Source organism: Oryx dammah, unplaced genomic scaffold (genome assembly GCF_014754425.2).
Source record: "Oryx dammah isolate SB20612 unplaced genomic scaffold, SCBI_Odam_1.1 HiC_scaffold_29, whole genome shotgun sequence".
NCBI lineage: Eukaryota > Metazoa > Chordata > Mammalia > Artiodactyla > Bovidae > Oryx > Oryx dammah.
This window is the reverse complement of record NW_024070213.1, coordinates 38686258-38700776: the sequence shown is the minus strand read 5'-3', so window position 1 is coordinate 38700776 and position 14519 is coordinate 38686258. Positions and strand designations below refer to the sequence as shown.

Here is a 14519-nt window from a genome sequence, read left to right as displayed (position 1 = left end):
TTGCATTGCCAGGCAGATTCTTTATTATTAGCACCACTTGGGAAACCCCATTATATGCCAGTGGTGACCCCCAATTCCTGAGGTGAATCTTCAGGACATACACTCCTTTCCCTCCCCACTCCTCACGACCTCCTAGGCTGGCACTATTAACTATAAACACACTCCTCCTGTCCACCACTGCCTTTTTTTTTTTTTTTCCTATCAGTCTAATAGCCAGAGTGGTACACATGCTGCAAAGTGTTATTACAAGAAGGATACTACGAGCACACTGATCTGTCATATAGGACTTTGAATCTCTTATAACCTTGGGTGTAACTCTTAAAACTGTGCGTGTCTGGAATTCCATTTGATATTGAGCGTGTCAGAAAGGTTTGGAGGAATTACCCTGGTGCCTGTGGGAATCATTTGTTTCAAATGATGAAGGATTGACAGACTCTTTTGGAGTGAGTACTTGACAAGGAACAGTCCTACATTCTTAAAATGGACTGGGCCAAGTGTCCTTCACATCTGAAGACCCATGACGTGGGAGAAACAGATGGATGTGAGAAGACTTGAGTATTCATTGCGTTAGTGGTGAAAAAATAATGGATGTTATTTTGACTGATGGAAGCAAGTCAGATGCCTTTGACAGCAGTGAGAAGGGTGACTTTTTGGAGGATGAGAAATATACATGAAAGAAGAGTGGCTGTTTCAGCCTGGCATGGGTTCATTAGGCTGTGGAGGGAGCCAAGCACAGCCACCCAGAGGTTCTGCAGCCAACCCCAGAGCATCAGATGTGTGGAATGTACCAGGGAGATGGTAGGCATCTCATACCCACCATCCTTTTTGGTCACACAGGTTAATATGTTATGGACCTTATTGTTACAGAGAGAGCAACTAATGCACAGGTATGAGTTCAAAATCACCCAGCAAGAAAGTTCCCCAAAGCTTCTGACTCCCAAGTGCAATTATTTTTCCACTCCACCAAAATAATTTCCTATTCTCTGCCATAGAAAACCAAAGTTCACCATGGTCACCCCAAGCCCTTGAGAAAAGTTAAATTACATTGACTACTTTCTGTTTAAAAGAGCAGAGAAGTATTTAATTCAATGTATTTCCCAGCCTCCTGTGGAAACTACCCAGGAACCAGGAAAATTCAGTCACTCAAAATGAGTCATTTCCTGAGGGCATGGTTTTTCTTTAAATTGTCTAGAAAAGTCAGATGGGCGGAGTCCTGCTGAATCCTGACTGGAGGTCATCCATTGTGAGAGGTCAGATCATTTAATTGGCTCCTCACTGAAGAGTGTGTCCTGTTTCCCTAAATTGCATTTGAGGTTTTTATTTCCCCAAGGCTATCTAATGAATGGGAAAAAGTACAGAACCAAAAGAAAGTGGCAAGACTTACTTCTGGGTGTCAATGGTGATTTCAGACAATTAAAGAAGCAGACTGGTAGACGGTCAGTGTCATTCTGGCACAATTTAATGACCTGATGATTCATATTTTATAGCATGAAGGAACCAGGCACTTGAGAAATGCCAGGAACTAATGTGACTAAAAATATGCTGCTGCTGTGGACTCCTGAAATAAAGCTTACTTTGGGTACTTTTTAGTTCAGTGAACTTTAGGTCTCATGATTGAGTTTTTTCCTAGTCATGTTTTTCTTTCAGGTCCTTTTTTCTTTTTTTCCCCCCTCAACAGGAAATAGAAAATAAACATCTGACCTTAGCATACTTAACCTCAAGTAAATTAATGTGTGGAATGAAAATCAGACAAATAAATCAGGGTGTGTATGCTCCAAAAGGAAATTGCAAACTGGAGCACATGTTACAGTCTTGTTTGAGCAATGAAATGCCTTAGAAGTTTCTCAAACAGTGAAAAAGGAACATCATTCTTAACTTTTGAACAGAGTGTACAAAATTTGAAGTAAATGACTAAATAAAATATAAAACGAAACTAGCATCATGTACATTTTATCTTCATGGATCTTTAGTTGAGATTGAAGCTTGAGACCAGAGGATCTGTGAGCATGTATCTGTGCCTTATATCACACAGTAAACCACAATGTTAGTCGTCCAGTCATATCCGACTCTTTGTGACCCCATGGACTGTAGCCCACCAGGCTTCTCTGTCTATGGAATTTTCCGGACAAGAATACTGGAGTGGATTGCAATTCCCTTCTCCAGGGGATCTTCCTGACCCAGGGTCTCCTGCATTGCAGGCATATTCGTTACCATCTGAGCCACCAGGGAAGCCTCACTGCCTTACGTACTTACTGAATATTGTTGGTTCCAAATAATTTCCCATAATACTGTGCTTTGCAGAGATAACATGAGTATTTTGTATGGCAGGAGACAGGTTTTCCCAGGGAAGGAGAACCTCAGCCATGTTTCCTGAGTATTGACTTTATTTTGCTTCTGTCGCTGAGTAGTCCCTATAAGATCATAGCTGAATGAATTGGCCAAGGATACAAGGGGAAATTCTTCTAAGTGGAAGCTCTAATTGGTAGTAGTATATTTCTTTACTGAAGGTTGAATGACTCATGGATTGTTTGGGAAAATAAATAGATTTACTGGAATTATCTGACTTCCAACACTTAACACAACTGCTTCTGAGATATTTCTTTTTTGAAGAAAGGTAATTTATTTTTTCTGTAATTTCCCCACCCTCCCTTTCCACAACTGTAAAACAGTACAATAATTCTACTTGAAGAATAAGAATTAAGTTAGATAGTGTACGAGAAAGCGCTCTAAAATGTGAAGTATCATTAATACATGCTCAGTGTTTGGGGCCCTTTTTCTTCTGTTCCTGCTTTCTGTTTGTCACTTAGGCAGCTGTTACCTCAGTGGTTCCTGTTAACATATTGTTGATGTTCATTCTTCAGAGATAAGGTGACTGGGAATGAAAGGAGATAATAATAGTGTCCTTAACTACCTGCTTTATTAACTCTGCTTAAGGAAAGGCTACCAGATAAAAAATAAGAAGCACTTCAATGCTCAAATGGATGTGTGCTTCTCAGGAATGTAAATCAGCCAATATTTGAAACGATATTCTCTTCAGCTCGTAGAATTGTATTTCTATATCTAGATTTCTTTTTTTAAAGAGAAAGAATACACTTCCTTATACTAGTGGCTGTTCACACTGGTTTTTTAAAAATGTGTTTGAAAAGAAACTCCCCACTCTCCTCCAGTTCAGTGGAGCTTTTGTAGAGATTGTTTAGCTGGGGAAGGGAATAATCACTACCAGAACTTTTGTAAAACATACCTGTAGTCATCAAAGTCAAGGCACACTTCATTTATTCTGACAATTGATGGAGCTATATAGACAGCTCTTAAATTATTCATCTTTCCAGTAGAAAATTCCCCTGCTGGAGACCTCAGGATTGAATTAGACCTGAGTTCATTTAAACACGAGTTAATTTAAAAAGTAAACACACAAAGTAAGTTTTGTCCTTGCATAGATCTTCTGTAAACAAGAGCAGAATATATGGTTTAAGAAAATGTCTACATCTATATAAACATCAAAATGAAAAGTGACTTTTTTTTTCTTGGCCCTCTTGAATAATTATTTTTATGAAATTCAGCTTTGTTTCATAAATAATGCAATGCTTGCTTGTGATTAGGCAAGCCTAACCAGCTCAGAGAAAGAGGCTATTGCTAGCAGACCCTTACTACTACCAGGAATAAACAATATCACACATTTTCGAGTTGGAGCACTGTGAGTGGTAACAGCATCGATGTGCCAAGTCGTTTTATTCGTGTTGGACTCTTAGCGACCCCATGGACTGTAACCTGCCAGGATTCTCTGACCTTGGGATTCTTCAGGCAAGAATACTGGAATGGTTACCATTTCCTTCTCCAAGGGATCTTCCTGACCCAGGGATCAAACCCAAGTCTCCTGTGGTTCCTGCATTAGATTCAGTAAATCACTGTAAATGCCAGCAATCCCCTTCCTGGACAGGTTAGGACTTTGTTACAGCAGAGCTACTTTGCTGCCTGTAGCTGACCACAAAGCCCTGTCCTAAGCCTCTTGGAGCACAAGACATGCGGAAGACTTTTTTCCCCTCATGGTATTTATATTTGTTTCTTTTTTACTTTCCTTCTCACTGATTGTTTCTGTTTTAGAGAGTTCAATGTAGGCTTATGTTCTGTTTCTGGTTTGAAAAAACAGAGAGAGAGAGAAAAAAACATTTTTGTAGTCAGTGATCTTCAAAAGTGCATGCTGTTGCTTTAAATGGCAGTGAGACAGTGACAAAGTCATAAAAGGTGGACTGAGAACCAGCAGGAGAGGCTGCTGTGTGACAGGGAACCCATGTAGAAGCTCTTAATGAATTTAGACTGTCCTTTCCTGTATTTGGGCTTTCCTGGTGGCTCAGAAGTAAAGAATCCACCTGCCAATGTGGGAGATACAGGAGACTCCAGTTCTATCCCTGGGTTGGGAATATCCCCTGAAAAGGGAATGGCAACCTGCTCCAGTATTCTTGCCTGGGAAATCCCATGGACAGAGAAGCCTGGTGCGCTCCAGTCCATGGGGTTGCAAAAGAGTCAGACATGACTGAGCAACTGAACAACTTCCTAAATTTAGTGTTTTCATCTCAGACATTTATTTTGAGGCCTCCAAAACCTAAAGAAATAAGAAAAAGACCAAGTTTTAAGAAGTGACCTCTTCTGAGAAGGCAGAGGTTCCTAGGACCTTCTGTTGCTGTTTGTTATCAGAGAAACAATTAGAACTGTTTTCATCATGTTCGCTGGACCTGTCCCCACCTTAAATCTCTAGGAGGTCAGAGAGCTTTGCTCAGCATCCAAAAAAATTTTTTTTTCCATTGGAAGAATTTAAGTTCTGGCTCTGATGTTCTCTCCATGACCATTCCCAAAGTAATTTTTAGACACAGCTTCCCAAGGAGGCTGTTCAGGGCATGAAGTGAGTGGTCAAGCATTAGAGCATCTTATCTTGGTTCTGATGTCCTATAGAGGCACTTCAGAGACTTCCAAGGGCTTGCATCTCCATGGAGACCCCCTAGGAACTGTGAGGCTGGGAGTTAGGGGGTTGGTACCAGGTACCTGCAGATTGTCCTTGCTAATTAAAGGTAACCAAACAGTGTGTATGTGTTTTTTCTATTCCCAACTTCCTCTCATAATATATGTCTCCCAGCAGCCTCCAAAGTTGTTGTGAAAAATTAGGGTTTTCAGGCCTTGGGAGGATGTAACCTTCATCTAAATTGATTCTGTCTTTTGTCAGTCAAGAGGAGCACTACCCAGTGTGTCTTCCTGAAAGTACTGAGGGATGCTTATAGCTGAGCTATAAGAAAGTAGGGAAGGGAGAATTACATGCCAGATAAACTCTGGGTTATGCAAAGGCTTTTTTTAAAAAGCTATGCAGCTTGTCTTCCTTGGCCTTTTAATAGGAACCCCTCTGTCCCCAGATTATATTGATCTTCTTAGAAGGTATGGAACAGGCTGGGAGAGGGGAAGCATGACTTTTGATCGTCAGGAGACTTCACAGGTACAGATCCTGTTTTTATTACTTGGGCTTTATCTTGACTTTCCTACATTAAAAGGCAACTCCACAGGCTTATACAAAGTCCTCTGGGTGACAGAGACAGGGCAACCTCTTTGACGACTAAATATGCCCGCTCTGAGCACAACAGAAACAATTCAGCAGTGGCTAAAGAAGCAGTGCTGATTTGCCTTCCTTATAGTTTTGAGCAAAGGAAATAAATTGATTCTCTTCCTTTCTTAATCAGCATAAATTTGGTTTGCTGATGTACACGCAGTCCTCCTTTACATTTGCTTCTGAATATTAGGATTGCTATTTTCACTTCATTGTGCATTTTTAAATTTTTAAATATTTGTCAGGATTTTCATTCCCAGACTCTATCAGGGCAGATGGTGCTAAATTACAGTAGGGGGGAAAATGAGGTAAAATGGTAAAAGAGTCAAGACAGAGAGCCATTTGAAGGAGGAATATCATTTTTGTGGGGAGATGTTTGTATCACCTTCTCAGTAATGGTCGTGTCACTTATGCTTCAGATATTCAAATATATTCATGAAGATCCCTTAGCTGAGGAATTGCCAGCATCTTGTGTAATAGTGGGCATTATCCAGGCAGCTGGTCAGCAGTCCCCTAGACCAGAAACTCAACACCTGAAGCAATGAGGATTTTCTATCAAAGGAAGTTGAAAGTAACTGTAGGCTCCAAGCTAAGTATCTTACTCGGGTTGATTGGCATATTATTTATTTTTGCACTCTTTGGGGGTAATTTACTTATACCACTGAATGTCAAGTATGTGCTTTCCTGCCATCTTTACATGCCAGTAGCTGCACAAACAGTTGATCATTAAGATTTGACATAAAGGGACTTCCCTGGTGGTTCAGTGGTTAAGAATCCACATGCCAGTGAAGGGACACAGGTTCAATCCCTGGTCCAGGAAGATTCCACATGCTATGGGACAACTAAGCCCAGGCGCCACAACTACTGAGCCCTGTGCTCTAGAGGTTATGTTCCTTAACAAGAGAAGCCACCTCAGTGAGAAGCCTGCACACAGCAACTGGAGAGTAGCCCCTGCTCGCTGCAATTAGAGAAAGCCTGTGCACAGCAACAAAGACTCAGCGTAGTCATAAAGAAATAAAAAAATATTTCACATAGACATATTGTGAAATAAAGGAAGAATTCAGTGTTTCATTTTGGCTCTGGCATACCTGAGGTGGGGAGGGGTGAAGAACAAGTAAATCATGACCAATGTAGAAGTCTTTGAACAATCATGGCTTAATATTTCTAATTTTTCAGGTTGTATCCACGCCACGCAAGTGCCCTGAACAACCTTGGAACCCTGACTAGAGACACGGCAGAGGCAAAGATGTACTATCAGAGGGCTCTCCAGCTAAACCCGCAGCATAACCGGGCTCTTTTCAATCTCGGGAATCTCCTTAAGTAAGTAGAACAGGTACCTTTGATCAGAAGACCTTGTAATTTTAAGAAATCCTTTCCTCTTTGGCACTCATTTGGTTGTGCTGTTGTCTCCTCTTCCTAGGGCAGAATAGGTTTTTCAAGCTTTGGGAGGATGTAATATTCATCTGAATTCATTCTGTCCCTTATCAGTCAAAAGGGTATTTCCCAATGTCTCTCTGGAAGTATTAGTTCTAGGAGATGTTCCTAGATTGCCTGTAGAGGGGTATGAATACAGAATGGTTGCATGGTCAAATAAACTCAGGAAATGCTGAGCTAAGCAAAGATAGTTCCTTTATTGCAAGCATCTTTAACATGCTAAATGCTCTGTGAATATTCAAGAAGGGAATACGGAATATAGCACTTTACTTAGTCAATCGTTTTTAATAGGCGTTACCCAGGTGTTTCATGAATATACCTTAGGGAAAGTGCTGGTCTAAGATAAGCAGTGTACTCTAAAGGTGCAGCCAAAAGGCATAACCACAGTTTGTGTCCAGTGTGTGATATAGATAAGAAGCAAAGTGGGGCTTCCTTGGTGACTCGGTGGTAAAGAATCTGCCTGCCAATGCAGGAGACACAGGTTCAGTCCCTGGGTTGGGAAGATCCCCTGGAGAAGGAATGGCAACCCACTCCAGTATTCTTATGTGGAAATCCCATGGACAGAGGTGTGTGGCGTACTACAGTCCATGAGACTGCAAAGAGTCAGACAGCCTAAGCAACTGATCATGCAAGAAGCAAAGTGAGCCTAGCTTGGAATTAGTAAGTGTAACTCTTGCTCTCGGAAGACCTTCCAGGTATAATCACTGGTGTTCACTTTTCACTCACTGCCCTGGAAAAGGTTAATAGTGCAGTTAGTCTCCCTGAAGGCAAAGGAGTACTTTTGTATCTTGTATTTTTGTTAATGTAAAGTCTAGGCATGTTGATGATGGTGTTGGTATTGTTAAGGCAGTAGTCATAGTGGAAATGGTAGTGGCTGTGTACATTTAACTTTTACATATAAAAAACAGGTTAAAATACCAGAAATGGAAATAAAGGGTAAAAATGATTAGAGTCAGTGTTGGTGATGCATTATCTGTGCTTCTTAGGTTACTGACAATCCATACACTTCCTGAATTGGTTTCTACATCTCTGAACTTCTGGAGAGCACACTTGGTACTTTTAGGGCCCTTGGTTTGCTGTCTTATTTAATCTTTTCCTTACCAAGATTGGCTTAGTCGCCTTAGTACCTCAGTGGATGCATCTTCTTCACTTTTCTTTTTACTCCTTGAATTTTCCATGTGCACAGAGATACTAGTTCTTTTCCTTAGTGTGCTCATTTGTTAAGTCATGTTTTTATTTAATCCCATTTGAACAGAAGCACTGTGTAAAGAATAGGTGACATCCCAAGTCTGAAGTTTTGTTTAAGAATGGCGTTATCCGTGCACTTGGGTAGTAAATCAAGAGAGTACTACAGAAAAATTAATAAATGCAAGGAAACTACATATAAAATGAAAAAATAAAAGTTTAAGTCAGCAAAAACTAAATGAGCTTAATTTTAAAAATTAGATAGTTTAGGTAATTCCCTGGTGGTCCAGTGGTTAGGATTCCACGCTTCCACTGCAGGGGCCATGGATTTGATCCCTGGTTGGGGAACTAAGGTCCTGCAGGCTGTGTGGTCCAAAAAAAATTAGAAACCTTGTTAACATTCTGTATAAATTGAAAGTGATGAGAAACAACTAAGAATGAAGACGTACACACTGACAGAAAAGCCTTTTAGTACCAGTATGTTCTCTTTAATAAATAACATGAAATCAAAAGATGTGGGGAAAGTGTGTCAGTTATGTAGGTAGCTATTTACAGGTCAATAGGATGCTTTTATTTTACTCTTCCATTTTTATGGGTCCTTATTTATTTACGTGAAGTTTTAAGGACTCATTTATAAAAGTCATTGTTGCATCTATATATGTCCAGTTTAGAGCCCTAATAATTAAAGGGTGGATAAATCCTGTTCATGTCTTTTGGAATACTTGCATTTCAAAAATACTTGATTTAAAAAGTACTTGCATTTCAAAAATACTTGATTTAAAAAATACTGCAGATGAGTTTCTTTCTTTTTTTTTTAATTTATTAACAAAGAAGCCAACTTTGTCAGCCTGAATACAAACTGGTAGTTCTTGTTGGAAATGATCTCCTGCAGTTGTGATTATCACACTGTGCTGAATGTGGTTCTACTTGAAAATGATGGCATAGATGCTTTTAAACTTCATCTTACCCAGACCTGAACAAGACATGCAGACTGCAACCTTCCTTTTTCAAATGGCCTGTTATTGCCCCTATTATCTTGAGTTAGTGTATGTGAGTTAAGAGCACAAGGAAATATTTTTTGGAGCATAGCAATGGCTACTTTTCACAGTAGGAGGGACTCCTAGATATTCAACATAAGATTTTTCTGTATTTTTCAGTAAAATCAACTCAGTGATTATCCAAACCAATAATGCTTCACACCTGTATAAGAATTTGAGTGTTTTTTTTTTAAAATAAAGCCTTCCCAATGATTTTTTAATATACATTGGGACGAATAGGAACCAAGGTCCTGATAGGTTAACTGTCAGGTACAAAGTCACCCTTGTTTACCTTCTGCTCTTTATATCAACCGGAGAGCACAGTGGCTCCATCTGTGTAGATGAGTCTTAGAATCCACTAGAATCAAATCATGATAGTAGCTAATACTCATGTAATATTTTACAGTTTACAGACAAGTGGGTTTTATATCCACTATTTAATTTAATCTTTAAAACTATTGTGAGAGGCATTGTCATCCTCATCCCCATTTTCATTATGGATGAAAAAAACCAAGGTTTGAAGACTTCATGTGTCAATGGTCCAGGCTGTAGCTGATCCAGGGTTGAGTGCATGCCCTGTCTTATTCACTTTCCATTACCCATGCTGCCCAAATCGCTCTCCGATCCAAATATTACTTAATGTTTAGTTATTAAATGGCATGTGATTGATTACCTTTGGGGAGGAAGAAGGACTTTCCTGTTTTTCATCAGGAAACTGTAAAGTTTGTTTCCGTTGTCCTTTAGTAGCAAAGAAAGGTGACCAGAAAATAGCAGAACTAACCCACATTTGGATTTGGAGTTTTACTTCTGCTTTCCTTTATATATTTCTGCTGTTAAGTAGCAATAGGTCAAAGGCATAAGTTCAGTTCAGTTCAGTCGCTCAGTCGTGTCCGACTCTTTGTGACCCCATGAACCGTAGCATGCCAGGCCTCCCTGTCCATCACCAACTCCCGGAGTCCACCCAAACCCATGTCCATTGAGTCGGTGATGCCATCTAACCATCTCATCCTCTGTCATCCCCTTCTCCTCCTGCCCTCAATCTTTCCCAACATCAGGGTCTTTTCAAATGCGTCAGCTCTTTGTATCAGGTGGCCAAAATATTGGAGTTTCAACTTCAGCATCATTCCTTCCAAAGAACACCCAGGGCTGATCTCCTTTAGAATGGACTGATTGGATCTCCTTGCAGTCCAAGGGACTCTCAAGAGTCTTCTCCAACACCACAGTTCAATTCTTCAGCGCTCAGCTTTCTTCACAGTCCAACTCTCACATCCATACATGACTATTGGAAAAACCATAGCCTTGACTAGATGGACCTTTGTTGACAAAGTAATGTGTTTTTAATATGCTGTCTAGTTTGGTCATAGCTTTCCTTCCAAGGAGTAAGCGTCTTTTAATTTCATGGCTGCAGTCACCATCTGCAGTGATTTTGGAGCCCCCCAAAATAAAATCAGCCACTGTTTCCCAATCTATTTTCCATGAAGTGATGGGACCGGATGCCATGATCTTCGTTTTCTGAATGTTGAGCTTTAAGCCAACTTTTTCACTCCCCTCTTTCACTTTCATCAAGAGGCTCAAGAAGATAAGAATATTTTAAATGTTCTTATTTGATGCATTTTGCTATTTAAGATTCATGCCTTATCTATTTCTCATTAGGCAGATAACTTAAAAATTGTGTCCTCCTTTATAATCTGGAATTCATGCTCATTGTAAGAACCCAAGTGGTTTCCTTAGATGTGAGTGATTTAGACACCATCATCCCTAAGTGGAAAGCAAAATCGCTTTTCCTGTTTTATAAGTGAGAAAACTGAGTCTTGGAGAAGATAATTTAGGTGCCAAGGTCCCTTAGTGAAGAAACAGAATTTATGGGAATTAAACTTCAAACTTCCTGACCAAGTACAGTTGCTCTTAATCACTACACTCTACTGCCTCCTAGTGGCTCATCTCAAAACTGGGATACAGCCCAGACCAGCCCTGCCCAACAGAAATATGAGAGCCAGAATATATAATTTAAATTTTTCAGGTAGCCATATTTTAAAACATAAAATATATATATCTTAAACCTCAATATATCTAAAATATTATCACTTTAATGTATGTGTGTGTGTGTGTGTGTGTGTGTGTGTGTGCGCGCGTTAGGCACTCAGTCATGTTTGACTCTTGCAACCCATGGACTGTAGCCTGCCAGGCTCCTCTGCCCACGGAATTCTCCAGGTAAGAATACTGGAGTGAATAGCCATCCTGTTCTCCAGAGGATCTTTCTGAGCCAGGGATTGAACCCCGGTCTCCATGTAATTAACAATATTAAAATTGATTAAGTTAAACATGAAAAAATATAAATAGGATAATTAATAGAATGTACATTGCTAAGCTACTGCTAAGTTGCTTCAGTCGTGTCCGACTCTGTGCGACCCCATCGACAGCAGCCTACCAGGCTCCCCCATCCCTGGGATTCTCTAGGCAAGAACACTGGAGTGGGTTGCCATTTCCTTCTCCAATGTACATTAATTAATTAAAATTAATCTTTGAAATCCAGTGTATTTTTTACACATACAGCATACCTGAGACTAGTCATATTTCAAGTGTTCAATAGCCACTTGTGGTTAGTGGTTGCTGTATTGAACAGCACAGACCTTTATTAACGACCTTGACTTTGAGAGAAATGAATCTTTGTCCAAGCCAGGAGGTCTAACTAAGATGTGATTCTGTCAGAGCATCCCAGAAACCTTAGAGCACTGAGGACCAGGTTCATCTGAATTCTTGGAGATATATGACAGATAGTTTTAGACCTATTCACAGCAGTGCATGTCACTGACTTTTATCTAAATATATTTGACCTCTTTCATGACCATTTCCTTGGACTTGGAAGTTTATCTGTTATGATTCTGTGCAGCACATTTGTGGTGTGACTGATTGATAAGGAGCAGTTTTCCATGCCAGCATGCTTATTTTACATTAATTATTGTTGGCTTTGCTTGGAACCTAAAAGGTAAAAGAAACTAGGCAAGATTAGCATAAAGTTTTTATGGATGTAAAGAGCAGAAGTTCCTGATAGCACAAGAGAACATAAATATAATTCTTTAATTCAGGGCATGGGGAAACACTTCTTTGACTGCTTGGGTAAAACAGTATCTGGTGTTTGTTAATAGAACAGAATATTTTCATATTAAAGAATCACATTGTCCCTTTGCCAAAATTGCCTTTCATTCACATAATAGGATATGGATGTTATAAAGGTGTTACAATAAATCTTATAATCAAAAGTCAGAAGAAAATGAAATATAGTATCCAAAATTGAGCTATTTAGATGAATTTGATAACAGTATACATTTGATTTTCTTTAGTCTGATCATTAGAATTGAAAAGAATAAAAGGATGTGGAAAGAATGGTAATCATTAGCTTTGATATAAAGGTAAATATTGGGGATACATTTCCTTATAGCTTTGGCACTAGGCACACTACGTTTTATTTCATAAAAAGGATATTTACACATTCAAGATAGTAATTTTCCCCTTTCCTGTTTCTTACCTGAAACCCCAGAGAATCCAAAATGCCAGCCCACTGGATAAACAAAAGCATTTTGAGGTCCTTCTCACCATATTAGGATGTCAACTTTGGGTGGGAGCCTTCTTCATCCTCTTCTTGGAGTGAATCCTCCTCCCCACTAGCACCCGATGGTGACCTATTAACATCCAGATTACTTCCAACCTTATCTATAATTTTAACCACATTGCAATTTTTCCTCCCTCATCTTTATGCAGCTCACACCTGTCTCTCTCTACATGTCCTTCTCCAGCTCCTTTGAAGCCCAGTCCATCAGCTCGTTGACACCATCTTCATCCTTATCAAGGCCATGTCACCATCTATACATTTTCTCATCATCCTTAGGGATTTGAGCACCAGGTCAATGACTCTGCCTTGCTATCCAAACTGTGCTGCCTACTTTAGTGAATTCAGTTTAACCCTCCACACAGTTCCTCTGCTGCATTCCCTCCAGGCCCGACACTTCCCCATTCATTGTTGTGGCCATTCCGTGGCTTTCTAATTACAAACATCTTTGCATCCTCTAGTGTCTGAATTCTGAAACGTTCCCCTTTGACCGCATTACCTCTTCCCCAACCTTCTCTTCCTCTCTCGTCACTCCTTCTGACCTTTGGAAGGTGTCATGGGATAACAACTTGCCACCTCCAAGCTCTTCTCTTTGCTCATGTGTGTCTTTTAAGACCTTGAAATTGACATGCCTTCCTTCCAGGACAAGTGTCATTCCCCTGCTTGTCTCTCATTCCAGGATGTCTTTTCTGTTTACCATTGTTAGAATCTCTATTCTCTCTGAATTTTATAATTTATACACCCATTTCAGAGAAGGCCAGATAGAAGGATGTGACTCACTCTTACAATAACACCAAAATCACAACTGACTGCTGAATAATAATTAACCAAAAAAAGCCCTGGAACCCAAAGAAGAAGCCATAGTGAGTTGGTAGGAGAGGCACAATCACTCTCAAGTCAAATCCCATATCCACTAGGTGGGCAACCCACAAACTGGAAAACAATTATACCACAGAAGTTCTTCCACAGGAGGGAAAATTCTAAGCCACAATCGGGCTTCCCAGCCTGGGCATCCAGCAACTGGAGTAAAAGCCCCTAGAGAATCTGGCTTTTAAGACCAGCAGGGTTTGATTGCAAAAATTCCAAGGGACTTGAGGAAACAGAGACTCCACTCTTGGAGGGTACACACAAAGTCTCATGTACAGCAGTACCCAGTGGAAAATAGCAGTGACCCCATAAGAGACTGGGCCAGATCTACATCATAGTATTGAAAGGTTTCCAGTGGAGATGGGGAGTGGCTGTGGCTCACTGCAGGAACAAAGACTGGCAGCAGTAGTCCTGGGGAGCATTCATTGCCATGAGCCCACCCAGAGGCTGCCGTTAGCCCCACCCAACAGCCTATAGTTCCAGGGCTGGGACGCCTCAGGCCAGACAACCAATAGGACAGGAACACAGCACCATCAATCAGCAGACAAGCAGCTTGAAGTCCTCCTGAGCACAGCCCTTCTACCAGATGGACAAGACCCAGGCCCACCTACCACTGGGCAGGAACCAGTCCCTTCCATCAGGAAGCCTGCACAAGTCTCAGGATAGCTTCAAGAGGATAGACAGTGGAAGCAAAAAGGACTATAATCCTGAAGCCAGCAGGATGGAAACTGCAATCATAAAAAGTTAGACAAAATGAGATGGCAGAGGAACATGCCCCAGATGAAGGAAAAAGATGAAACCC

General features: G+C 40.5%; 1 protein-coding gene across 1 annotated transcript in view; it reads left to right on the top strand.

Moving 5' to 3' along the window:
* The window catches only part of LOC120858525 (protein O-mannosyl-transferase TMTC1), a 302518-nt gene that overhangs the window by 229829 nt on the left and 58170 nt on the right, over nucleotides 1-14519 (top strand). Inside the window, exon 12 of the mRNA XM_040234631.1 lies at nucleotides 6764-6907. Coding sequence (XP_040090565.1) covers nucleotides 6764-6907 — 144 coding nt within the window. The remainder of the gene's footprint in view (nucleotides 1-6763; nucleotides 6908-14519) is intronic.